At 29.2% G+C, this 22,629-nt stretch overlaps 1 protein-coding gene across 1 annotated transcript; it reads left to right on the top strand.

Moving 5' to 3' along the window:
- Positions 1–8,429: 8,429 nt before the first annotated feature.
- Positions 8,430–22,574, top strand: LOC123299029 (endochitinase). The gene is made up of 10 exons (XM_044881166.1): positions 8,430–8,501; positions 15,881–15,996; positions 16,112–16,290; positions 18,500–18,665; positions 18,956–19,178; positions 19,820–19,943; positions 20,010–20,207; positions 20,496–20,789; positions 21,190–21,498; positions 22,363–22,574. The coding sequence occupies exons 2-10, from the start codon at positions 15,936–15,938 to the stop codon at positions 22,489–22,491; spliced, it is 1,683 nt and encodes a 560-aa protein (XP_044737101.1). The 5' UTR covers positions 8,430–8,501; positions 15,881–15,935; the 3' UTR covers positions 22,492–22,574.
- The last annotated feature ends 55 nt before the right edge of the window (positions 22,575–22,629 follow it).

A 22,629-nucleotide genomic window follows, 5' to 3' on the forward strand; every position in this document is an offset into this window, starting at 1 on the left:
TATTCGAACTCTCATAATAGCACATTTACCTTGTATGCTATTATGTATATAATACATCGTATGATTTTAATATTGCAAAAGTAATATATGAAGCTTTTTGATATAATTTTAAGGAGTAATAAATTAATATTATGCATGAATTCATCTCAAAATGAATTACATGTAATAAAGGTATCGTTTATAAATAATTATTTATTGTAAATAAATACTCATTACACCAACTTATTATCATTACACATTGCCAACATACCATATAGGACATCATTTTATAGGGATAAGTATTTTTACCTATAGGGATAGGTAATTTAATTTGCAACATTGCATTATAAGCTATTATCATCTTTATGATTACAGAAAAAAAATTTTTTAAATGAGTTGTAATGACAATCTAGGACAAAATTATTGTTTTAAAAAAATTTATTTTCAGCAACAAAATTATTCTGTAAAAAAATGTTAAAAACAAGAATTAAAATTTATTTACAAAATAAACTAACAAAAACATATTCTCATAAAAAAAATCACGAAGAAAGTATTTCATTTTAGGAAAGGTTCAAATAATCATCAATCTTGGGTCAGCAAGATTCTATTCTATCATAAAAATCTGAAATATCATCTAAGAGGACTATAACGAAAAAAAAATTATTTGCATTAAGTTGACGGGTTTACCAATGAGCTAAATTCCTATTGCCGTATTTTCCCATCTGGTATAATGAAAATACAGAATGGATCACCAAAAATTCAACCCAAAATTTGATAAGAAAATCTGAAAAAATGAAATGATCTCTAAAGTGAAATTTCATATGTCAAACTAGGGCAAATTGATTACTTTACTACTATGAATACAAAGTAGCCCTGACGGATAAAGCTTCCGTTCGTTTTGAGTTCGCTGATTTCACCCAGAATTTCTTATAACATATAAAAATTTAAGGATGAAAACTCGAAAACGCTTCCAAAATAGTTATGTGAAAATTAGCTTCAAAAAAAAAAATTTCGTTAAAAAAACAGATTCTTTCGCTTATTTAAAACAGAAAGATCTCTTGTAAAATTTATATAAAAGCGTAAATTTGAAAAATATTTCTCTTCCATAATATTCAAAGAAAAATCCTATAAAGCCAATGCAAAAACTTTGCGAGCTTCGCCAAGTGGGCAATGAATATTTATTATATTGTAAGTATACGATTTATTTATCTATTTATTTATTCTTATGTAAATTTTCCCAGGCGCAATCGATTCAAAAAGTCTTAGTTTCCTAAGTACCCTACATGTTGGCTTTTGGTGTTTTTTCTGTTGCACTTTTTTTGGTTTTTCCGTCCCAACCAGCAAACAAATCAGAAAACGATAACGTGCGATAAAGAACATAATTCCAATATTTTGAACTTATAATCGTTGTTTATCTATTTAATTTTAGAAGAACCTCCCTGTAAAAAGAAAGACACATTGAGACAATTTCTATGTATTATAAGCTTCTTGGCTGAGATGTATTTAGTATAAAATAATTCAAAAAACATGTTTTTGGAATAATCTGATTTACATCAGATGAGATGAACATATATATGTATTAAACCGGGCGCTGGTTGGGGTTAAATGTGCAAAATATGAGTACCGCATTTTGTCAATTGATTCTTGTTTAGAAAAGCTTATAGATTAATACTGTGGATCTTGCCAGAAACCTTATTGGTCCAATTTTTGCATACGCTCTCCCCCTCCACAGAAACAGTAGATGGCATTTTTTGAACTAAGTAAAAGTTACGCCATTTTACGTCAAAAAGACTCTACGTGTAATTTTTTCGTAAACTTCTTCGTTTTCGAGATATTAACAGTTTAATGTTTGGAAAAACTCCAAAAAGGCCATTTTAAAAGCTAAAAAACGAAGCATAAAATTAGATTTTTGAGTTTATCATAATTCTATAATAATGTTTGATCATCTTTTAATAAAGTTCTGAAGAGTAATACAGGTTACTTCATTCTAGAGGCTCAATATCCAATTCTTAAAAAGATGTTTAATTCCCATTTTCTTAGAATTTTGACCCCATTCAGCGCCTGCTCTATATATGTATACTTAGTAAGTAGAAATATACATATTATACATATATCTATATCTTTGCATACATTTATATATATTACATACCTTTTAAAAAGGTAAATGAACGTAAATCTCGGATATAAATCTTAATAATAAATTTTCAAAATTAATATAATATTCTTTTTGTGAATGAATGTAAATTCATTTTTATTATTCGTAAAAAAAATAGAAGAAAAAAAATGTTCCGTTGTAAAAAGTATGTATGCTTAAATAATGGCGTTTTTTTTTTTTATTCCTTAAAGAATTTGTGTTGTAGACTTTCCTTTGAAAAAAAATCAACTGTTAACATTTTTGAGGTGTGGTTTTTTCTTCCATTGTTTGTAAAAATAATAGTGGCAATATTTTTTCAAGTTCAATAACAGTATTTACAAAAAATTCAAGCCCCCGCCCCGAAGAAAAATTCAAATAGGGAATACATTTGAAAAACAATTTGAACATTTTTTTTACTTTATTCTGCTTTCGCATAACAAGTTTATGTGGCTCAATTAATTACGAAATTTTGGTTTTGAATATTTCAGGAAAATTTATACTCTATTTAAACGGGGAAATATATATTATTTCTGATAGCGAAGAAGAAGTCAGTGTCACCTAAATTGGCGCTATTATATGCACCCAGCGTCATGTAATGTTAAAAACAAGTGAAAACAAACAATGGACTGAGTTAATTGTTGAAATACCATGCATAGTCAGTGTTGATTTCTTTATCACATAACACATACAAACATGTGACACATACATAACTGATAATCAAGTATAGTACATAATATTATAAAATTTCCGCCTAATTGGCGCCCTCACGGGTAAACAGTGATGTTAAAGAAAAAATGTTTCAAACAAAAGTTGTTTAATTTTTGATAAAGAACATTTTTTACTTTTAAACTTTTGTTCTATCTCTAACGGTTTACAAGACTCAATTGACCTATGATGCTCATTTACGAACTTGACCTCACTTTTTACGTCCTGAGTACGATGTAAAAATTCCAGCTCGATATCTTTTTTCGTTTTTGAGTTATCGTGTCCACAGACGGACGGACAACCGGAAATGGACTAATTAGGTGACTTAGTGAACACCTATGACAAAATTTTTTTCCTAGCTTCATTATTTTTAAGCGTTACAAACTTGGGACTAAACTGAATATACTATGTATATTTCAACTATACATGGTATAATAAAACAAAAATTCAATGAGCAGACACTATATTAGTAATATCGTTTCAAATGAATTCAGTTTGTAAATGTTTGTTAAACATTTTCATAAAAATGCAAATTATATACAAAATATTTTTGTACAGCTATTGACTTTTAAATTATTAACTTGTAGGTGCTTCTTTAAACTATATTTAAATTTTACAAATACAGGTTTTTTGGGTTCACTTTTATTATAATCAACTACAACAAATGTTTAATTTTTTGGTATTATTTTTCTAGGTTAAAACATATAATTAGGTAACAAGGGTTGCACAAAATTTGATAAAATAACTTTGTTACCCTACTGAACCAAATATTCAAATTATGTTTTATGATGTATTTTTTAACCCCCGAATTTAAAAAAAAGGGGTATTATAAGTTTGACCGCTATGTGAGTGTGTTTGTGTGCGTATGTCTGTCTATCTGTCTGCATGTGGCATCGTAGTGCCTAAACGGATGAACCGATTTTTATTTTTTTGCTTTGGTTTGAAAAGTAATTTAATGGAGGGTGTTCGTAGCTTTCAAGTTAAGTAGCAAAAATACTAAAAAATTGACGATGATCTTCAAAATCGGTTCAGTTTGGAAAAGACATAAAGAAAAAGGTAATTTAAAGAATAGCATTTCAACGGAGTATTCCCCAACTTGTAGACGTCCGATCGACTTAAATATCTGAACTCTTATCTAATCACTTCGTGGCGAGGTTCACCAGGAGGATACTAATAATATTACTTAAAATACTATTCTCAACGGTCAAATTGTGCAGTTGCAAAGATCATCAATCAGCCGCTCGGATGGTTGAAATTGAACCTGATTTTTTGAAGCTGATTTGCATGGCGACTTAATCAGCAAAATTTCAACATTAGGGGAACGGAGAATCTACAAAAGATCCATGAAACGCCATTACATCGCCCAAAAAGTTACTGTATTGGCGGAAAAGCAGGAACAAAGACACACAGGTTTTGATAAAAAGAGACGACCACTTGATTGATGTTTTACGCAAAAACCAGTCCAAATAAATAGCAAGAGACCAAATTGTAAAAAAATACCACATATAAAAAATTTTTTCAAGTTTTTCAAGTTATTCAATGTTTACATATCGACATAAAATATGGCGCAAAGGATGAAGCTAGGACTGGTCCAGCTTTGAATTAACATCGAATGATAAGTTCTCAGATTACTTTCATCAGTGTTAAGATTTATTCAATCATATTATGCCGCTTTTCACTAAACGGACAGTTGAGTTTTTATTGAAAAACTGAAACTGTAATGGTTATAAATTTAGATTTTTGCCCCAATTTCCTAGATCAGTTTTTTGTATTTTTAAAATACGTATTTTCGACTACCAAGTAGTCATCATCAGTAAGAATTAGCTAGTGAATGTTACTCTTTGCTAATTTTGTGGCGGACTGCACATGGTTATGATTATTACAATGCCAGTCTTCAAAAAGTTTGTAACAAGTTGTAATTTTGTTTTTTTCGACACGAGTTTCTGTTTTGTTTTTGTTTGCCTGTTTAGTGAAAAACCGGCATTAGGTAGTATATTTCAGAAAAGTTTCCTGCAGTTAAAATTTGGGCACATATGTACTTACAAAGTTGTCATTGAAAAAAATATCTTTGGAAAATCGGTGCATAGGTAAATAACATCCAGCCTTTGGTTGTTTCAGTTAAAGGATTTAAAATGAAATCAGGTCGAAAGCCTTTGTTTATCATAATTCGGTTTCTATTCTGCAAACAAGCACTAACATTCTTACACACATCGATTTCGTGGTATCCTTTTTCAAAATTTATTGTAAAGTTTTTTTTTTCCAACCGTTTTGTTTTTAGATTTATGATTGTTATCTGATTCACTTTATACATGTAATAAATAAGATTTTTTTGACATATTTGAATTATTGATTGTCCCATACTTTATATTAATATTCTTGTATTGACTATTTTTGTTGTGATGTTTTATCGTTTTTTTTTTTTTTTCATAACATCATATCACACGATATACGGTCGCGGTGGCATAAAACCCTAACGAGAGAGTCCAGTCCCTGTTCTTAAGGTTATTAGATGCCCGTACATTAACGGATTGAGAATAATAATTAACGTAATAATTTTTGGAATGCAGCTCGCGATCATGCAAGTAAGCTTGTAAAGCTTGAAATTTTGCAGTTATACAGGGTGATGTGTCACAGTTTTTAAGATACTTAACCGAAATTGAATTTTAAACTCAGCCTATACTACAAATTGACTAATAGCGCCAATTGGTTAGAGTTATAGAAAAAAATTGTTATAAAAAGTTGCTAGAAAATTTTTTCATTTACTAATTAAAGATAAATTAGTTTAATTATTATAAATTTTAAATATTTATTTATAAATTAATTTAATAAATTGGCATAAAAGATTTAATGCCAAAATTGGCATTTTTAATTTTTTTAATTATTTTATCTACACTCAAAATTATTACAAGTTTATTGAAATATTTGAATTCATAACAATATTAAATTATCAATTTGTCCAGTTTTTTCATTCCATAAACACTAGTTATAAAATTAAAAAATAAACTTTTAATAATTTTGAGTAAAGACCCACAAAATGAAAAAATTAAAAATTTGAATTTTGCCATGAAAATCGGTATATGGGTATAAAAAAATTTCCTAAACAATTTTTTAATTACTTTTTTTTTGTTGATATCTTTAGCTATCTCTGACACTAGGCAAAATAGTAAGTTCTTAAAATTTTAAACACTAGCGATAGGCAGCCAATTCGGTAGACCAGCAACTTTTTCTTATATTTTTTTTCGGTATCTCTAACCAAATCTGACGTTAGGCAAAATATTAAGAATCGACTTTTTCTTATAGTTTTTTTCGGTATCTCTAACCAAATCTGACGTTAGACAAAATATTAAGAATTACCTATTTATCAATTTGTAGTGGCTTGAGTTTAAGATTTAGATCAATATTTATCCGTATAACTGTGTAAAATTTCAAATCGATATTCCTATAAATAAGCAAAATATGAGGGTGTCTTCATCATCAATACGACACACTGTATTTTGTGTATTCCAATCGAATAACCTGAACTTTTATGGTTTAAATCGCTACTTGTCCAAGGGTACACCCATATTTATTTTTTTAAAGAAAAAAGATCATTGACTTTGAATAAAATATTTTTGTATTGTGTTTGCATTTAATTAAAAAATGTAAAGGGTTTTTTTATTTTTTTAAATATTCCATTTTATAAACATAAATAATAAATTTAAGAATATTATTATCCTGTTAATTTTAGAATGCAGACCTTAAGTTTTAGGCTAAAATTATCTGTTAAATAAATCTGTTATTCGAGGAATTTGAAGAGCAAAAATACAAGAACATACGTTGTCAAGTCAAAATGTGGTCCTATTACCTCCGCTTGTTTTGGAAAAAGTCGAAAAAGAGCTTCCCAAAAGACGATTCTCAAATAAATTCTTATACAATTAAGCAAATACATAAAATTTTGTTTATCCTATTCTTATTGAATACTATTAAATACTTTATACAATTTATGGATACACATCACGTACAGCGCACAATATAAGCATAACAATACCTTCCAAAACACTAGTTACAAAATTCCACACCATTAGTATATGCGATGTTTCGAAAATCACTCAATTCCATCAAAAAGTTGATGACTCAATTCCACCACGCATCTAGAACAAGGTTTCAAAAATGTGCTTTTTTATCGACAAGAGAAGAGTTTGTAGTAGACTATTAATACATGTGGTTTTTATTAATATAACATACTAGCTGTGAACTACCCGCTTTGCTGGGCAACATTCCCACTTTCACCCCTCCCCCATATTCCATATCCTTTTCTAGGTTACTATCTATCACCTAACTAAATTTCATCAAAATCCGTTCAGCCGTTTAGGCATGATAGAGCAAAACTCCCAGCAAAAACCATAAAAAAATCACTAACTCAATTCAGTTTTCTGCCTACTTCCTACCCCCTAAGTACGATGACGTGATCATTTTGATCTTATATCCGTTTTTTGGTAACCATCTATTACCTTACTAAATTTCATCAAAATCTGTTCAGCCGTTTAGACGTGAAAGAGCAAAAGTCCCAACAAAAACCATAAAAAAATCACTAACTCAATTCAGTTTTCTGCCTACTTCCTACCCCCTAAGTACGATGACGTGATCATTTTGATCTTATATCCGTTTTTTGGTAACCATCTATTACCTTACTAAATTTCATCAAAATCTGTTCAGCCGTTTAGACGTGAAAGAGCAAAAGTCCCAACAAAAACGACTAAAAATCACTAACTGAATTTAGTTATCTGCCTACTGCCTACCCCCTAAGAACGATGGCGTGATTATTTATAGCCTATGATCATTTCTAGGTTATCATCTATCACCATACCAAATTTCATCAAAATCCGTTCAGTCGTTTAGGCGTGAAAGAGTAACAGACAGACAGACAGACAGACAGACAGAGTTACTTTCGCATTTATAATATTAGTATGGATAGCTCATTCAAAATTTACACTGAAGATAAATTTGCATTATGTATGCACGGCAAGAGGACTAATAACTCAATATCATGGCAACTGATTTCGATGATCGTTTTTTTTAGTGCATCTACGATAATATAATAGTGTAGTAGTTAAAATTATTGTTAATTTAGGAGTCGGTGTCAGCCAAGGAAACAACTCTGAAAGAACAGTTTGCTACATTAGCTTGGCTGACACCGACTCCAAAAATAACAATAATTTTAACTACATTATATTATCGTTATTTTTTTTACTTTTTAGTGCATATTAATTTGTTTTGGAAAAGCTTTTCTTTTGAAGTCGTTTTTCTTTTTGTTAAAAGTTTTTGTATCTGCTAACTTAATAGATCTAAGACGGGAATCAAATTAACTGACATAGTTGAGTCAAAATAATAATATGAATAATAAATACCTATTTATTATTGTTAAGACTGTTTAATATGTTGTCGCGATGCGATCTTACAAATACCTATTCTACACCTAATGTCTACACCTATCAGAAGTTACAAGTGTGCAGTGATGATAACAATTTTTTTTTATTTATTTATAATTTTTTCTTCCCACTACTTATCAAAAATCAATTGCCTATATATAAACAAACGATATACTTGTAAACCCGTTATATATTGGTGTGATTTTGATTGTGGTTATATTCATACAAACAATTAGTTTATGGCAAAATAGTGGTGACAATTTTGTGTTGACAAGGTAAGACAACAATCGGTCTGAATACTAATTTCAATATTAATATTATTTAAAATTTATTTATATTGTTATATTTGAATTACAACAATTGTTGATTGTTACTTCACTCGTGTAAATTGATTAAAATCAGTGGTCCTTTAATTTTTCCTTAAGTAGACAGAAGTAGTATCAATTCACAGATGTCAAATCGCATTTATGATAAAGACACCCACTTATTTTCGTTATTTAGGGGAATATCGATTTGAAATTTTGCGTCATAGTCAATACAGGTCATACAGGGCAAAGTCATGCTAAACTTTTAGCTCAACCTACTACAAATTGACACATAGAGCCTTAGATTCTTAATATTTAGATTCTTACTTTAGATTCTTAATATTTCGAAATCTCGAAAAAAATTATAAGAAAAAGTTGCTTAAAAAATCTTTTTATACACATATGCCGATTTTCATGACTAAATACTCATTTTAAATTTTTTCAATATTTTGCTCTTTACTCAAAATTATTACAAGACTATTGAATTGAAATATTTGAAAACATAACACTATTAAATTATCAATTTGTCCAGTTTTTACGTTCCATAGAACATTCGTTATAAAATTAAAAATGAACTTATAACTAGTGTGTTATGGAATGTAAAAACTTGACAAATTGATAATTTAATGTTCTGTATTCAAATATTTCAATAAACTTGTAAAAATTTTGAGCAAAGGCAAAAATAATGAATAAATTAAAAATGTGAATTTAGTCATAAACATCGGTATATGGCTATAAAATAGGGGAAAGAAATTTCCAGCCAAGTATAGGGGAAAGAAATTTATCACCAACTCTCAACTTACCATCCATCAGACGGTTAGCATTTTATCTCCATGTAAATCGTATTATTAAAAACTGTTTATCTTTAATTGATAATTATTTAAGGTGAAAGTATTCATTTAATTACGAAGAAAAATAAATTGAAAATGAAATCTTGTTTTAATCATCTATGCACATGAACAAATAATTAATTTTTCAGTTTTGCTCTGAATAACAGTAACATTTAATAATGAAAACAATATATTTAACCTAGAATTTGTTTTAAGTAATCAATTTTCACTATCATTACTGTTCTTATATCATGTATATATGAATTATTTCAAGGTATATTAAGTTAAGTCCTAAGTTTGTAACGCTTAAAAATATTCATGCTGCTAAGAAAATTTTAAAATAAACCAGAAAGTCAGGAGATAGTGAAATTAATCTAATTATATCACTGAAAAAGTATATCTTTTTTACTGAATTCAGAAGAATTTATGTTGATATCGGAAGTCCAGAGAGACTGCACGGAGTCTCCCGATCAAATCTGGGTAGGTGGTAGCCCTACTAGGTCCGTCAATAAATATAGTTTTCCTTCAGCACACAAATAATATATTTTTTCGCGTCACTATCTATAACCATGCGCTAACGCTATATGTGTCTGCCAATTTTAACGTAGCTCTTTTACTGGTAAAACGTAAAATGATCTTCAACTTTTGCAGAGGCGCATATATGGGGTCTGATATCGAGAAATGTTCCTTAGGTACTAAATTCCCAAACTGCGCAACCGTCAGGTATATTGCGTTTGTGAAAAGAGTCAATAACGTTAAAACTTTCTTTTGTGTCACCTTAAAATTTAAGATTCACAAGTTAAGTAGATAACGACTAAATAAGGCGATAGAAACCTTTCTGACAACGCCTATTCTAACAAATAAAATATTTTAACAGAAATTTAAAATTACTAAATATCTATCAGCCTCAAACGATGTTTTTCGTAATAGAATTCGCTCAATACTTATTGCATACTCAAAAGGGATTAGAGCCTATAACACATTGAAAAATCTGTTTTTTGTGTTGGTGACTTTCGATGACAATACATAAATATATAGACAAAAGTACACACATACATATTCGTTTGTTAAAGAGGATTCATCAGATTAGGTAGAAAATCCATAGTAGATAAAGTTTTTGTAAAGTCAATATTTGTTTATAGAAAAGATTTCGAAGGATTAGGAAAGGGTATTACGAAAATCAAATTGATAACAAGATATTGTTTGGTATATTTAAGTTAAAAAATAGAACAAATAATAAATTGAAGTTTTTACCTTAGGTTGTTATTATGTAGACGTAGGGTATTTTAACTTCGCTAAATACATGATTTTGTTATTATTTGAAGAATTTAATTTTCATTTCCTTTCATAACGCGGGCAGTTGGTTTTTAACGGTTTGGATCATTAGTTGAGGTCAATTATTTTATAAAATGAAACTATAAAGTTTTGTTTCCCATTCGTGAATACGATGATGGATTTTTGAAAAAATGAAATCAACTTTACCATAAACAAATTATTTATCTGGCTTAACTGAAGGCACTCTACTTGTTTAAGATTTATTACTCCCTTCCTTTTAACTTGTAGTACTTCGGGTTTGCTTGTATGCCGAAAAAACTTTTGATCGGTTTTTAACCCTTTTTCCGTGATTCAATCGAGCGGAAACTTTGCAGACAGACTCGTGGTCTCGTGAAGTGGTGGTTTCTGCGACGGTAAAAATTAAAAAAGTTATCGTAATTAAACATGAATTTTCAAATTAAAAATGGTACATTCTAAAACTTTTAGACTAAAAGATATTTAGAGGTACAAATCTAGAGCTGATTAGAATAAAAAATTTTCAAATCATCACATTGAAGTATCAAAAGTCCATGTTATAATGCCCGATCTGTACTTACGGATAAATGCTCTACTTCCTATAGAGAAGATGCTTGATTAACAAAATAAATATTATCATAGAAAATCAATCATTTGCATGATTGGATAATATTATGGTCAATGCACTGTTCTATTGAATCTAATTAAAAAATGTGCATCTGTTTATAAATACTTTGGCATATTTATCATATTTTTATACCATGTATATGAAATATATACAAGGTATATTAAGTTTAGTTCCTAGTTTGTAACGCTTAAAAATATTGATGCTACTAACAAAATTTTAATACAGCTGTTCATAGAATCAACTAATTAGTCCGTTTTCGGTTGTCTGTCTGTCAACACGATAACTCAAAACCGAAAAGATATATTAAGTTGAAATTTTTACAGCGTGCTTAGGTCGTAAAAGTTAAGGTTGAGTTTGTAAATGAGCAACATAGGTCAATTGAGTCTTGACTCCGAAGGACCCATCTTGTAAACCGTTAGAAATAGCATAAAAAATTAAATGTAAAAAATGTTCCTTATAAAAAAATTAAGTTTTGTTCGAAACATTTTTTCGTATACCTCACTGTTTACCCGTGAAAGCGCCAATTAGGCGGAAATTTTATAATATGTACTATACTTGATTAACAGTTATGTATGTGTCACATATTTGTATGTGTAATGTGATAAAGAAATCAACACTGACTATGCATGGTATTTCAACTCAGTCAATTGTTTGTTTTCACTTGTTTTTTTTTTAATAATTTATTAAAGTATAACATTTTGTAGCTAAAATTTAAGAGATATAAATTAAAACCGCGGAAATTTTCTCAATAGAATAAATTGACGAACAAGATCTCTGCACAATCATCATCAAAAATAATCCTAGTTAATTCTGACCTGTTTAAGAAAGTTCTCGAAATATTGCAACTATAAAACTTAAAAGTTACTAGACTATTATTGTATAGAGGTTTTGCGAGTATTCTAAACTGAAATATAAATTAGTATATAAAAAAGTTTTAAATTTCAAAACATTATTTAATTTTTAATATGTTCATAATGAAGCAATTGAAACACCCGGAAAAATTGTCATCCTGTGTTTGCGTGTGTCTATGAAAATAAACAGTTAGTGAAAAAAAAAATGTTTCCATTTAATAGGCAATTTAATAGAGTTGAAAAAGGGGTTTATAAATCCATGTAATTTACAGGTCCGTATTTATTTAATAATTTATATATAGGAAGGATTATAATTGTATTACAACTTTTATATAATTGACCAGATAGGGGAACAATTTTTTATTGTTCATGTTTGTTCATTTTTTTTTTTAAATTTCATTTATGAAAGTTTTATTATATAATTTTGTTAATAAAAAAACTTCGTGTCCAGGTGTCCGGTATCAGTTTCCATTAATCCCTTGGTAGGCTTTAGATATACTTTAATAAAGTCAGGTTCGAAAAGCACTTAGTTAAATTTAGAAAACAAAATAACAAAAATATCTGTTCCTTGAGGATAATGGTAGAAATATATTAATAATACTAGCTTGATACCCGCCCGCTTCACTGGGTTTAAAAGTAACAACCATCGATTTATAGTCTCCAGATCTCTTGATCTCACTTATCCCTATTTCATAACACTCGAAGGGATTGTTTAACACAGCTAAAATATACGCATAGTTTTCCAAGAAATGTATGAGGACAAATTAAGGATTGAAATTTTTAACTTTCCAGTATATAAAGTTATTAGATTAAGTCCGATTTTTGAAATCGAAATTTTCAATATGTCTTTACGTTTCATGGTCAGAACAATGCATTAAATCCAACGGCTTGTTTAAATTATATCAGCTTGATACCACCCGCTTTGCTGGGTTTTAAAGTAAAGACTGATAAAGATCACTGCGATATAGCCTTCACCTGCCTTGCTCTCACTTATCCCCCTTCCATATCACTCGAAATAGGGGTAAGGATTGTTTAACACTGGTAAACAGAAAAGTAGGCCATTAATTTTTTACATTTACTATTTCTAAATGTCAGATTAAACTAAATTTTATTTTATTTTATTAATATATCTTTATAAATTATAGCTCATGTGTTATTCTGATGTATGAGCTATGTTATTGTTACGTTTGACTCAAATCCATTCATTGGTTTTTGCGTGAAAGCGTGACAAAGAAAGAAACAAACAAACATCCTAACTTTCACATTTTTAACCGAAAAGTAAGAATAAAATTTTTCGATACCTGGCAACGCTTTTTTTATTAGATAGTAGAAAGTAGTTTATTACTATTTCGCCGATCGTACATCTTTAAATAAATCTTTGGTGGAAGAATAAAATCAATTTCTCAAGTTTGAGAAAAATAATGTTTTGAAAAATCGCTTGAGTAATACTACGGCTATGATCACACAATTAGATCAGTTTATGGATTGATAGTATCATGGTAAATTATTGTTTCAAAATATAGGGGTTGAATTAATTTCGTTTAGGGATGGATGATATTATCTATATCTAACACATACCTACCATAGAAACAACACACACATAAATATCTACTCTATATAGTCATATAATAAACATCGAATGAAAAGAACGTATTCGATCCCTCGCTGCTCATTCGTGATTTTTAACAGATGAATAAAGCTGCTACACTATGCTTGTGCTTGTATATAAATAACCATTTACGGAAATTTACAAAATAAATCAACAACTAATAAATCAATTGTCAAATTTAATTTAAAATCAAACAATATCATCATGAATATTTTGATATCGATAAGTATTACACAGATTACCATATTATATCCTCAATATCATACACATATAGCTTATACCATAGATACGTATATAGGATGCCTTTTTTTTTTTTTTTTTAAAAAGTACGATTTTATTACGAGCAACAAAGGACCCCGAACACAATACATTGATTTTTGAATTCGGTTAAAACTTTTTGAAAACTATTAAGTTTCATTAAGGTAGCTTTGATCGTGCTAATCAAAAGTTTTTATGGACTAAACTCTAAAAACCCTTCCCTTCCGAGCTACGATCCTTCAAAGTTTATGTCAACATGGGATATTAATTTAAAAAAAAAAACTATGAATTACAAAGTACTGTTGATGATGGTGATCAAAAGTTCCTATGTACTCAACTCTCAAAAACGCTTCCTTTCCTAGGTACGGCGCTTCAAACGTTATGCCCACCATGAAGATTTCAGAAGGAAAGTGTTTTTTATGAATTGAATCCATAGGATCTTTTAATTAGCATGTTAAAAATATCAAAATACTTTAATTCATAGTTTTCAAATAATTTTAATCGTAACCAAAACTCAATATCTCATGTAGGCTTAACCTTTAAAGGGTCATAGCTCGGAAGGGAAGAGTTTTTGAGATTTTAGTCCATGAGAACAATTGATCAGCATGATCAAAACTACTTAATCCATAGCTTTCAAAAAATTTTAACCGAAACCAAAAATCAATGTATTGTGTCCGGGGTCCTTCAAACTTTCTATGCCTAGCAAAACCTAGAAAGAGCTACTTTTCCAAGTTTTAACGTAATGTACAGAAATCGGTTAACTAGGGACGGATTGGAGAATCATTAGGCTTTTAACATTTAAACATCACTATTTTACGAATCGGGAACAGCAAAATCATTTAATTAATATGGCAGCTGTTTGCTATCTCTGCAATCGTAACGAAGCCGAAATTGTAAACCATGCTCATACATCCTTCATTTGAAAAATCAAGTCTGAATAATCATAATAATGTATAGCTAGAAGCTCATTAAAATGAAACAGTCCAGCTTTAGATTAAACTTTGTAAGCTTGCTTTTATGAAATTTACGAAATAACATTGATAGAAATAAAATCCTATTTTTTTAATTTCTATATAATTCATAGAATTAAATATAATCTTTCAAAGTAGTCAAAATATATAAAATATTATTTTTGTTGATAATAAAAGAATACTTGAAAAACAAGAGATAAAAAAATTATCTTTTTAATACTATAAGTATCTCATACTAAATTAAGTATTTACTTGGCGAAAAATTTTGAATTATAATCTTCGATATTTCAAAAATTAATCGAGATACATTTTATAATTAATTATCATCTAATTTCGACCAGTTTTAAGCAAATAAATTTATCATTGTTTAAGAAAAAATTTATCTAGGACCATATAAAATCATTTTATTGTATCGGATTTTGAGCTCTCTAGTAAGCAGATTTAGAAATCTTAAAAAAAGCATTTGAAAATATTACAGTGTGTCGCATTTAAGATAAAGACATCCTCACAGTTTCGTCCTTTACAGGAATATCGTTTTGAAAATTTGCACAGTAATATAGGGCGATAGGTTACACTTTTTAAGATAGTTATCAGAAACCTGAACCTTAAACTAAGCCTACTACAAATTGACACATAATTCACTTAAATATGATGATTCATATTTAAGTTTCACATTTTTTTGGATTGGGGTTCAACCTTTGGCAAATATATAATACAATTAAAACACATTATGATAAATTAGCAAAATATAATGTTAAAAATAATATGGGTGCAGTAAAACTGTTAATAATATTAATAAGATTAGACTCGTCCGGCAACATGCCCCAATTTCTAATGCAATCGATTTTCTTAAACGATAGCCCATTAAAAGAGAAGTTTTTAGGAAATTTGAACAAAGATAATTTGTTTCAGATTTGTTTATCTCAATCAGCATCAGAAAAATAGAAAGGTAATCCACAAAAAAATCATGATGGGCCGATATTTTCAACTATTTTTGATTTTATCACTCACAAGTTTATTTTATACAAGTAAGTAAAATACATAATATTATTGCCATATTATTTTTTTTTTAAATAAAATTTATTTATTTCATTAATGTTTAATTAAAATTAATTGCGTTTTGTTTTTTTTTTGTTATTTAAGGTGTGAAAAGTGAAGGTAAATCTAGAATAGTGTGTTATTTTAGTAATTGGGCAATACATAGACCGGGTATTGGAAGTTATCGAATTGATGATATCCCAGGTGATTTATGTACACATGTTATATATTCTTTTATTGGAGTTAATGATAAAAACTGGGAGGTTTTAGTCCTAGATCCAGAGGTATTTATCAGTTTTTTTTTATAGAAACTTTTTTTTTTCTGCATTCAAAGTACTGAGTATCGAAAAATTTTTATTACACTTTCCTTAAAAAAATATACATATTAAACTTACTTTTTATATGTTTAAGTTAATACTAGTCCTACTTATAATTAAACTATTTTAAATTCTGTTGAAGATATTTGTATAGTACCACGAACGAATAAAAGAGGATATATTTCCATTAAATTATATCCCTCTGAAATTTAAAGCAGGTATAGGAAATTTACCCAGAACACTTCACTTAAGTTTCTCTTCATAGGTTCCAAAAAGGGGAGACCGTTTTAGTCCCACTATCATTTTTTAAACTCCATAATTGGAATTTTGAAAATAAAATTTTTTCTTTTTTTTGACAATATTAGAAAAATAATCTTACAACAAAACTGTTTTCATTTTTTATCTATTCATGATAATTTTAAAGTTACAGGTAGTTTTAAAAAAACTTTTCGAAATAGAAACGAAAACGCCCGACAAAAGAAATGTTCGTAAAAGATCGTGTAACGTCATGATGTTAATTAATAATTGTATATAGTCGTACTATTCAATTACCATTATTACGTCACAATGATGTTTTACGAACATTTTTTCTGTCGGGTGTTTTCGTTTGTCTTTTGAAAAGTTCTTTTTAAACTGTCTGTAACTTTAAACTCTAAGTTCTATCTGGCCAAGTTCTAATTTATATCTTAAATATGGAGAAATCCAAATGGGAAAAGAAAGGAACTTTAATCAATTTTCATGTTTGAGTGACAATTCTTCTCATTTCACACCAGACATTCCGAATCGATAGGTAGCCTCGTTTTGTATTATGTAAACAGTTTTATAAATGTACGTCTTGTGTTTTACAGTGTCAAAAAAAGGTTTTTCATTTTTATAAGGTTTATTGTTTATACTGTAAAACTTTGAAATACGAAAGAATTCGTCCCGAAAAATAAAAAAATATCACAAAATGACAAATTATTTTATCGAGACTTTTTCGTATTTATGGATTAAAACTGTTAGTTTTTTTTATAATTTTTGGACATCAAATTGAAATATAAGCGATTTGAGGTTTTCTATCTCAAAATTAAGCGATTCAAACAGAACAAGGTTTTTCTCCAAGCTTCATTTCTTACATTCATCAAAGTTTAAGAACAAAATTTTGCATCGCCTAGTTTAATGATCAAGTAAACTATTTTAAAGTTCACGTAACCGTAGTAATCAGATTTAGTAAAAAGAAAACCTACATGCATGCATGATGATAAAATAAAAAACCTATAAAATAAACGGGCTAACTCAATTTAAATTTTAAACAAAACCGCATCAACCATATCCGATTTAAAAGTATAAAATCATATTGAATTTAATAGATGAAACCCGTTCAAAAATAGAAACTGTAATTTCAACAACAATTTTCACTCATTTTTCAAGGCAATTTTGTACACAATTGCTTGTGTTTGTAATCTTACAACTTTTATTCTTCCACTTCAGTACACTTGCGATTCACTTCACTCATAAGCGAAATATTGCAGAGGTTGCAATGTGAAAAATGCAATTTTTCGAACTTATCTGTAGTTACGACTTTATTTAGAGTCGATTATTGAAAATCATTTCTTTCTAACATGTATATAAATTAAAAACGCAGTTTCCAAGTCTTTTGCTTATTTTCGGAGGAATTACAATAAAAAAAAGTCAGTTTTTGGATTTTTCCTGTGTGGTTCAAATAATCCCCGTGGAATTCCGAAAACCGGATCTTTCTATCGTGTCTAGAAGTCCCTTAGAATTTGTATTGATCAGTGAATGAGTGGCTCAACTTCAAAAAGGGCTATATGTTTATACAACTAAGGGAACCCATGGTATTACTTCTTTATATAAATTTTTGTTTGCTGGACAAAATTAGATTGACAATTTTTTGAAACAATAATACTATTCAGAGGATCTTCATGTCATAAAAATAAACTATTATACATAAAAATAAAATTTTTATAAGAGATATTATCCCCCAAAATTTGTTTCACGAGGTGCCATACTCTTTGAAGAGTATGTGTGTACCAATGTGTGATAATATGTGTTATGTGATATATTTTTATCACACGAGCACGACACGCAGTGAAATAATATTGTTCTTGTCTCACGTTACACAGATGTTATACAATGTAAGAAATATAAATATCATGGACTTAATGTAATTTTTTAGAATGACGTTGAACAAATGGGTTTCAAAAACTTTACGGATTTACGTCATAAATATCCAGGATTAAAATTAGAGGTAGCTGTTGGTGGTTGGGGTGAAGGAGGTTCAAAATATTCAAAAATGTGTGCTGAAAAATCACGACGAGATTCATTTATTGCTAGTGTGATTGGTAAGATTGTATTCAGATGATATTTTAATATACAGCGTGTTTAGCTCAAAATATCCTAATATAAAACACTTATTCAATTTTAACGCTAAGATTGCCAGAGCCACGAGTAAAAAAAATGTAAACCATACTTTAAAAACTCTGCTGAATAAAACCCGGAAATAATTTTTAAAATTATTTCATTTTATGAAAATTATTAAATTCTAAAAACTAAAAGTTTTTCCTCCTTTATTATTTATAGATTGCGTTGTAGCATTCGTTACAAAAATAAAATAATATTAAATTTTTTATAGCATTTATGAATCAGTATGAATTTGATGGTTTTGATTTGGATTGGGAATATCCTGGTGCAGCAGATCGTGGAGGTTCCTTTTCTGATAAGAATACCTTCTTTTTCTTTGTCGAAGAATTACGTCGAGCATTCAATAAAGTTGGCAAAAATTGGGAAATAACAATGGCTGTACCTTTAGCCAAGTTTCGATTGCAAGAAGGTTATCATGTACCAGATTTATGCCAGTAAGTTTTTGAGTAATCTGACTTATTAATAAAATGTTAACTAAGCTGATCATAGGTACTTATCGATTACGTCTGTGTGTATTGGTATCTTTTTCCAATATGCTACGATCGATTATAGTATACAATTCCTTTAGAGTGTATGTTAGAAGAGCAAAGTGATATAATTATACAAAGAATATTATTTTCCGATTTTTAATTCGATGTACGATCCCTTTAATCGGATTGGTGTTAGAAAATATGTTGTTTAGAAAATACAACTTACTACAATTTCTACATTCAGTTTTATTTATCTGGAATTTATTTTTTACTAATTTTCTGAATTTTGTCTCTGTCAAATGTTTCCAATATTGTTTGAAACAATTTTCTCGGTGTTTTTAATTTTTTGCATTAGTCAAGTTATTTAATGAGCGTAAAATTAAACTCTTTCTTTTTCTTTTTGGAGATAAAAAAATCAATTTTGTATTGATTGGATCGATATTTATCGAAAAATCAAAATTGTAAAGAATAAAATGTAAAATGTAATTGTTCTCTCTTTCAAGAAGACACTGTGATCGAAACAAGTGTCGCAAATAAATAATTTTTACAAAAAATTCAAAAATTGTTTTTTTTATTTTATATTTAAACTGTAATTTATGTTATAGATTGGTTGATGCCATTCATGTGATGTCCTACGATTTACGAGGAAATTGGGCTGGTTTTGCTGACACTCATAGTCCTTTATATAAAAGACCTCACGATCAATGGGCTTATGAAAAATTGAATGTGGTACGTATTTTTTCTGGTATTTAGGAAAAATAAAATAAATATTTGAACGATATTATTGCTTTTCAGAATGATGGTCTACAATTATGGGTTGATATGGGCTGTCCACCAGACAAATTAGTCGTTGGAATTCCATTCTACGGTAGAACATTTACTTTGAGTAGCAGTAATACTAATTATGAGCCAGGTACATACATTAATAAAGAAGCTGGCGGTGGAACACCAGGACCTTATACAAATGAAACTGGATTCTTAGCTTATTATGAAGTAAGTAAATTTCAAGTTTGAAAAAGAAATATGATAAAACTAAGAATTTGTAAAAACTAAAGTCTTGTTTAGAATAAGCTTCAGAAGGGATTGTGGTATTATAGTATTTCATTTTAGCTGCAAGCCCTACGAGATGGAATATTGTACAGTTGGACATATAGATATGGACACTCTAACACAAAATTTCCGAACCATTCGTTACAGTATTTCGGCTCGCGATTAAGATTCAAACTAAATGTAGCTTCAAACTAAATCTTACTTCATGTAATGGTCTAATTTATTTTTCAGATTTGTCCAGAAGTACAAAATCCAGAATCTGGTTGGACATTACGTTGGGATGAAAAAGGTCTCGTGCCATTTACCTACAAGGGAAATCAATGGGTTGGTTATGAAAATGAAAAAAGCATTCAATATAAAATGGATTGGCTTAAACAGAAAGGATATGCTGGTGCTATGACTTGGGCAATCGATATGGATGACTTTACAGGAGTTTGTGGTTCTGTGAATCCATTAATGAATATTCTTTACAATAATTTGAAAGATTATGTTGTACCAACTCCTACAGTGACTACAACTCCACGTGTAAGTTGATTTTATTATGAAGATGATCTCCGTATACTCAACATGGAAATCTACCGGATTTTGGCTTTGGAAAATTGCTTTTTTTTAAATGTGTTTTTTTCGTTGTAAAAAACAGAGAACACAAGTTTTCCGGTGCCGGAACGATCCGTACGACCTTCTGCACGCGATTTTTATATCTTCATTGTTATCTTTAGTGACGTTTTCTTGAATATCTCTGCTTTTATTATGAGGCGAAGAATTGTTTGTTATTAATTTCTGCCTCGACCTTACCTATCAAACCCTGAACATAGCAAAATAGCCTCAAAGTCTCAAGGAAACCGCAATAACCTCATATTTTCAACTTTCTCTGATAAATTTTTGAAACATGAATTGATTTGATAAGTTATTGTTTATTTTTTAGCCGGAATGGGATCGACCTCCTAGTACAACACCATCTGATGGTGATAGAATATCTACGACAAAGAAACCCACAACTGTTTATGATGTAACAATAACAAGCACGTCAAGAAAACCTACTAAAGCACCTGTAAAAAGTACTAAACGTCCAACGACGACAACTTCAACAACACCCAAGCCTCCATCCATACCAGAATTAGTGGAAATTCCTGACGAAGAAGTTGAAAATGCACCAGAAGAAAATTTAAATGCAATTGGATCTGAAGTAGATTGTGGAAATAATGATTACATGCCACACAAAGATTGTGATAAAGTAAGTATATTTGGTGAAAAGAAAGAATGTCAAAACGAAATATTAAACTAAACAAGTGAAACAAACAATTGACTGAGTTAATTTTTGAAATACCCTGCATAGTCAGTGTTGATTTCTTTATCACATATACAAACATGTGACACATGCATAACTGATAATCAAGTATAGTACATATTATAAAATTTCCGCCTAATTGGCGCTTTCACGGGTAAACAGTGATGTTTACGAAAAAATGTTTCAAACAAAAGTTGTTTCATTTTTGATAAGGAACATTTTTTACATTTAAGCTTTTGTTCTATCTCTAACGGTTTACAAGATGGGTCCTACGGACCCAAGACCCAATTGACCTATGATGCTCATTTACGAACTTGAACTCACTTTTTACGTCCTGAGTACGCTGTAAAAATTACAACTCGATATCATTTTTCGTTTTTGAGTTATCTTGCCCACAGACGGACGGACAACCGAAAATGGACTAATTAGGTGATTTTATGAACACCTATGACAAAATTTTTTTCCTAGCATCATTATTTTTAAGCGTTACAAACTTGGGACTAAACTTAATATACTATGTATATTTCATATATGCATGGTATAAAAATCGCGTACGGAACCCTTAACTCGTACTTGACACATATCTAAGGACACTCTCCATTACATTACCTTCTCCCCTAGAGCCTTCTCCAAACTGAACCGATTTTGTGAATCATCGCCTACTTTTTTAATTGTTTGGAGTACGAAGCCCTAAGCTCGCACTTGAAATATAGTTGAGAACACTGCCCATAAAATAGCCAATAATTCTATATTAATTAACTCCTTTGTTCAGAGTATAATAATTTTAAAAATATTTTTTTGTTTTTCCAGTATTACCGATGTGTTTATGGTAAACCAACAGTATTTGAATGCCGTGATGGTACTGTTTATCACACAGAAACACATGTTTGTGATTGGAGAGAGAATTCGGACCGTGAAGAATGTAAAACCGAGAAATAAATCCTTATGGAAAACACACCACCTATTGTAGTGACATTTTACATTAATATTAGTTTATTTATAAATATTTTTTAGTTGTATTGTATGTGATATTTTTTAGAAATAAAAATAAAAAGTTTTTAATAAAAAATCAATATA

The sequence above is a fragment of the Chrysoperla carnea genome, chromosome 4 (genome assembly GCF_905475395.1).
Source record: "Chrysoperla carnea chromosome 4, inChrCarn1.1, whole genome shotgun sequence".
In the NCBI taxonomy this organism is placed as follows: Eukaryota; Metazoa; Arthropoda; class Insecta; order Neuroptera; family Chrysopidae; genus Chrysoperla; species Chrysoperla carnea.

Bases quoted from the DNA above. Each gene is read 5' to 3' on its own strand.
- LOC123299029 (XM_044881166.1), top strand. From the start codon at position 15,936: ATGATGGGCCGATATTTTCAACTATTTTTGATTTTATCACTCACAAGT. The intron at 19,179-19,819 runs GTAAGTTTTTGA...TTTATGTTATAG, and splicing joins CATGTACCAGATTTATGCCA to ATTGGTTGATGCCATTCATG. The intron at 20,790-21,189 runs GTAAGTTGATTT...TTTATTTTTTAG, and splicing joins CAGTGACTACAACTCCACGT to CCGGAATGGGATCGACCTCC.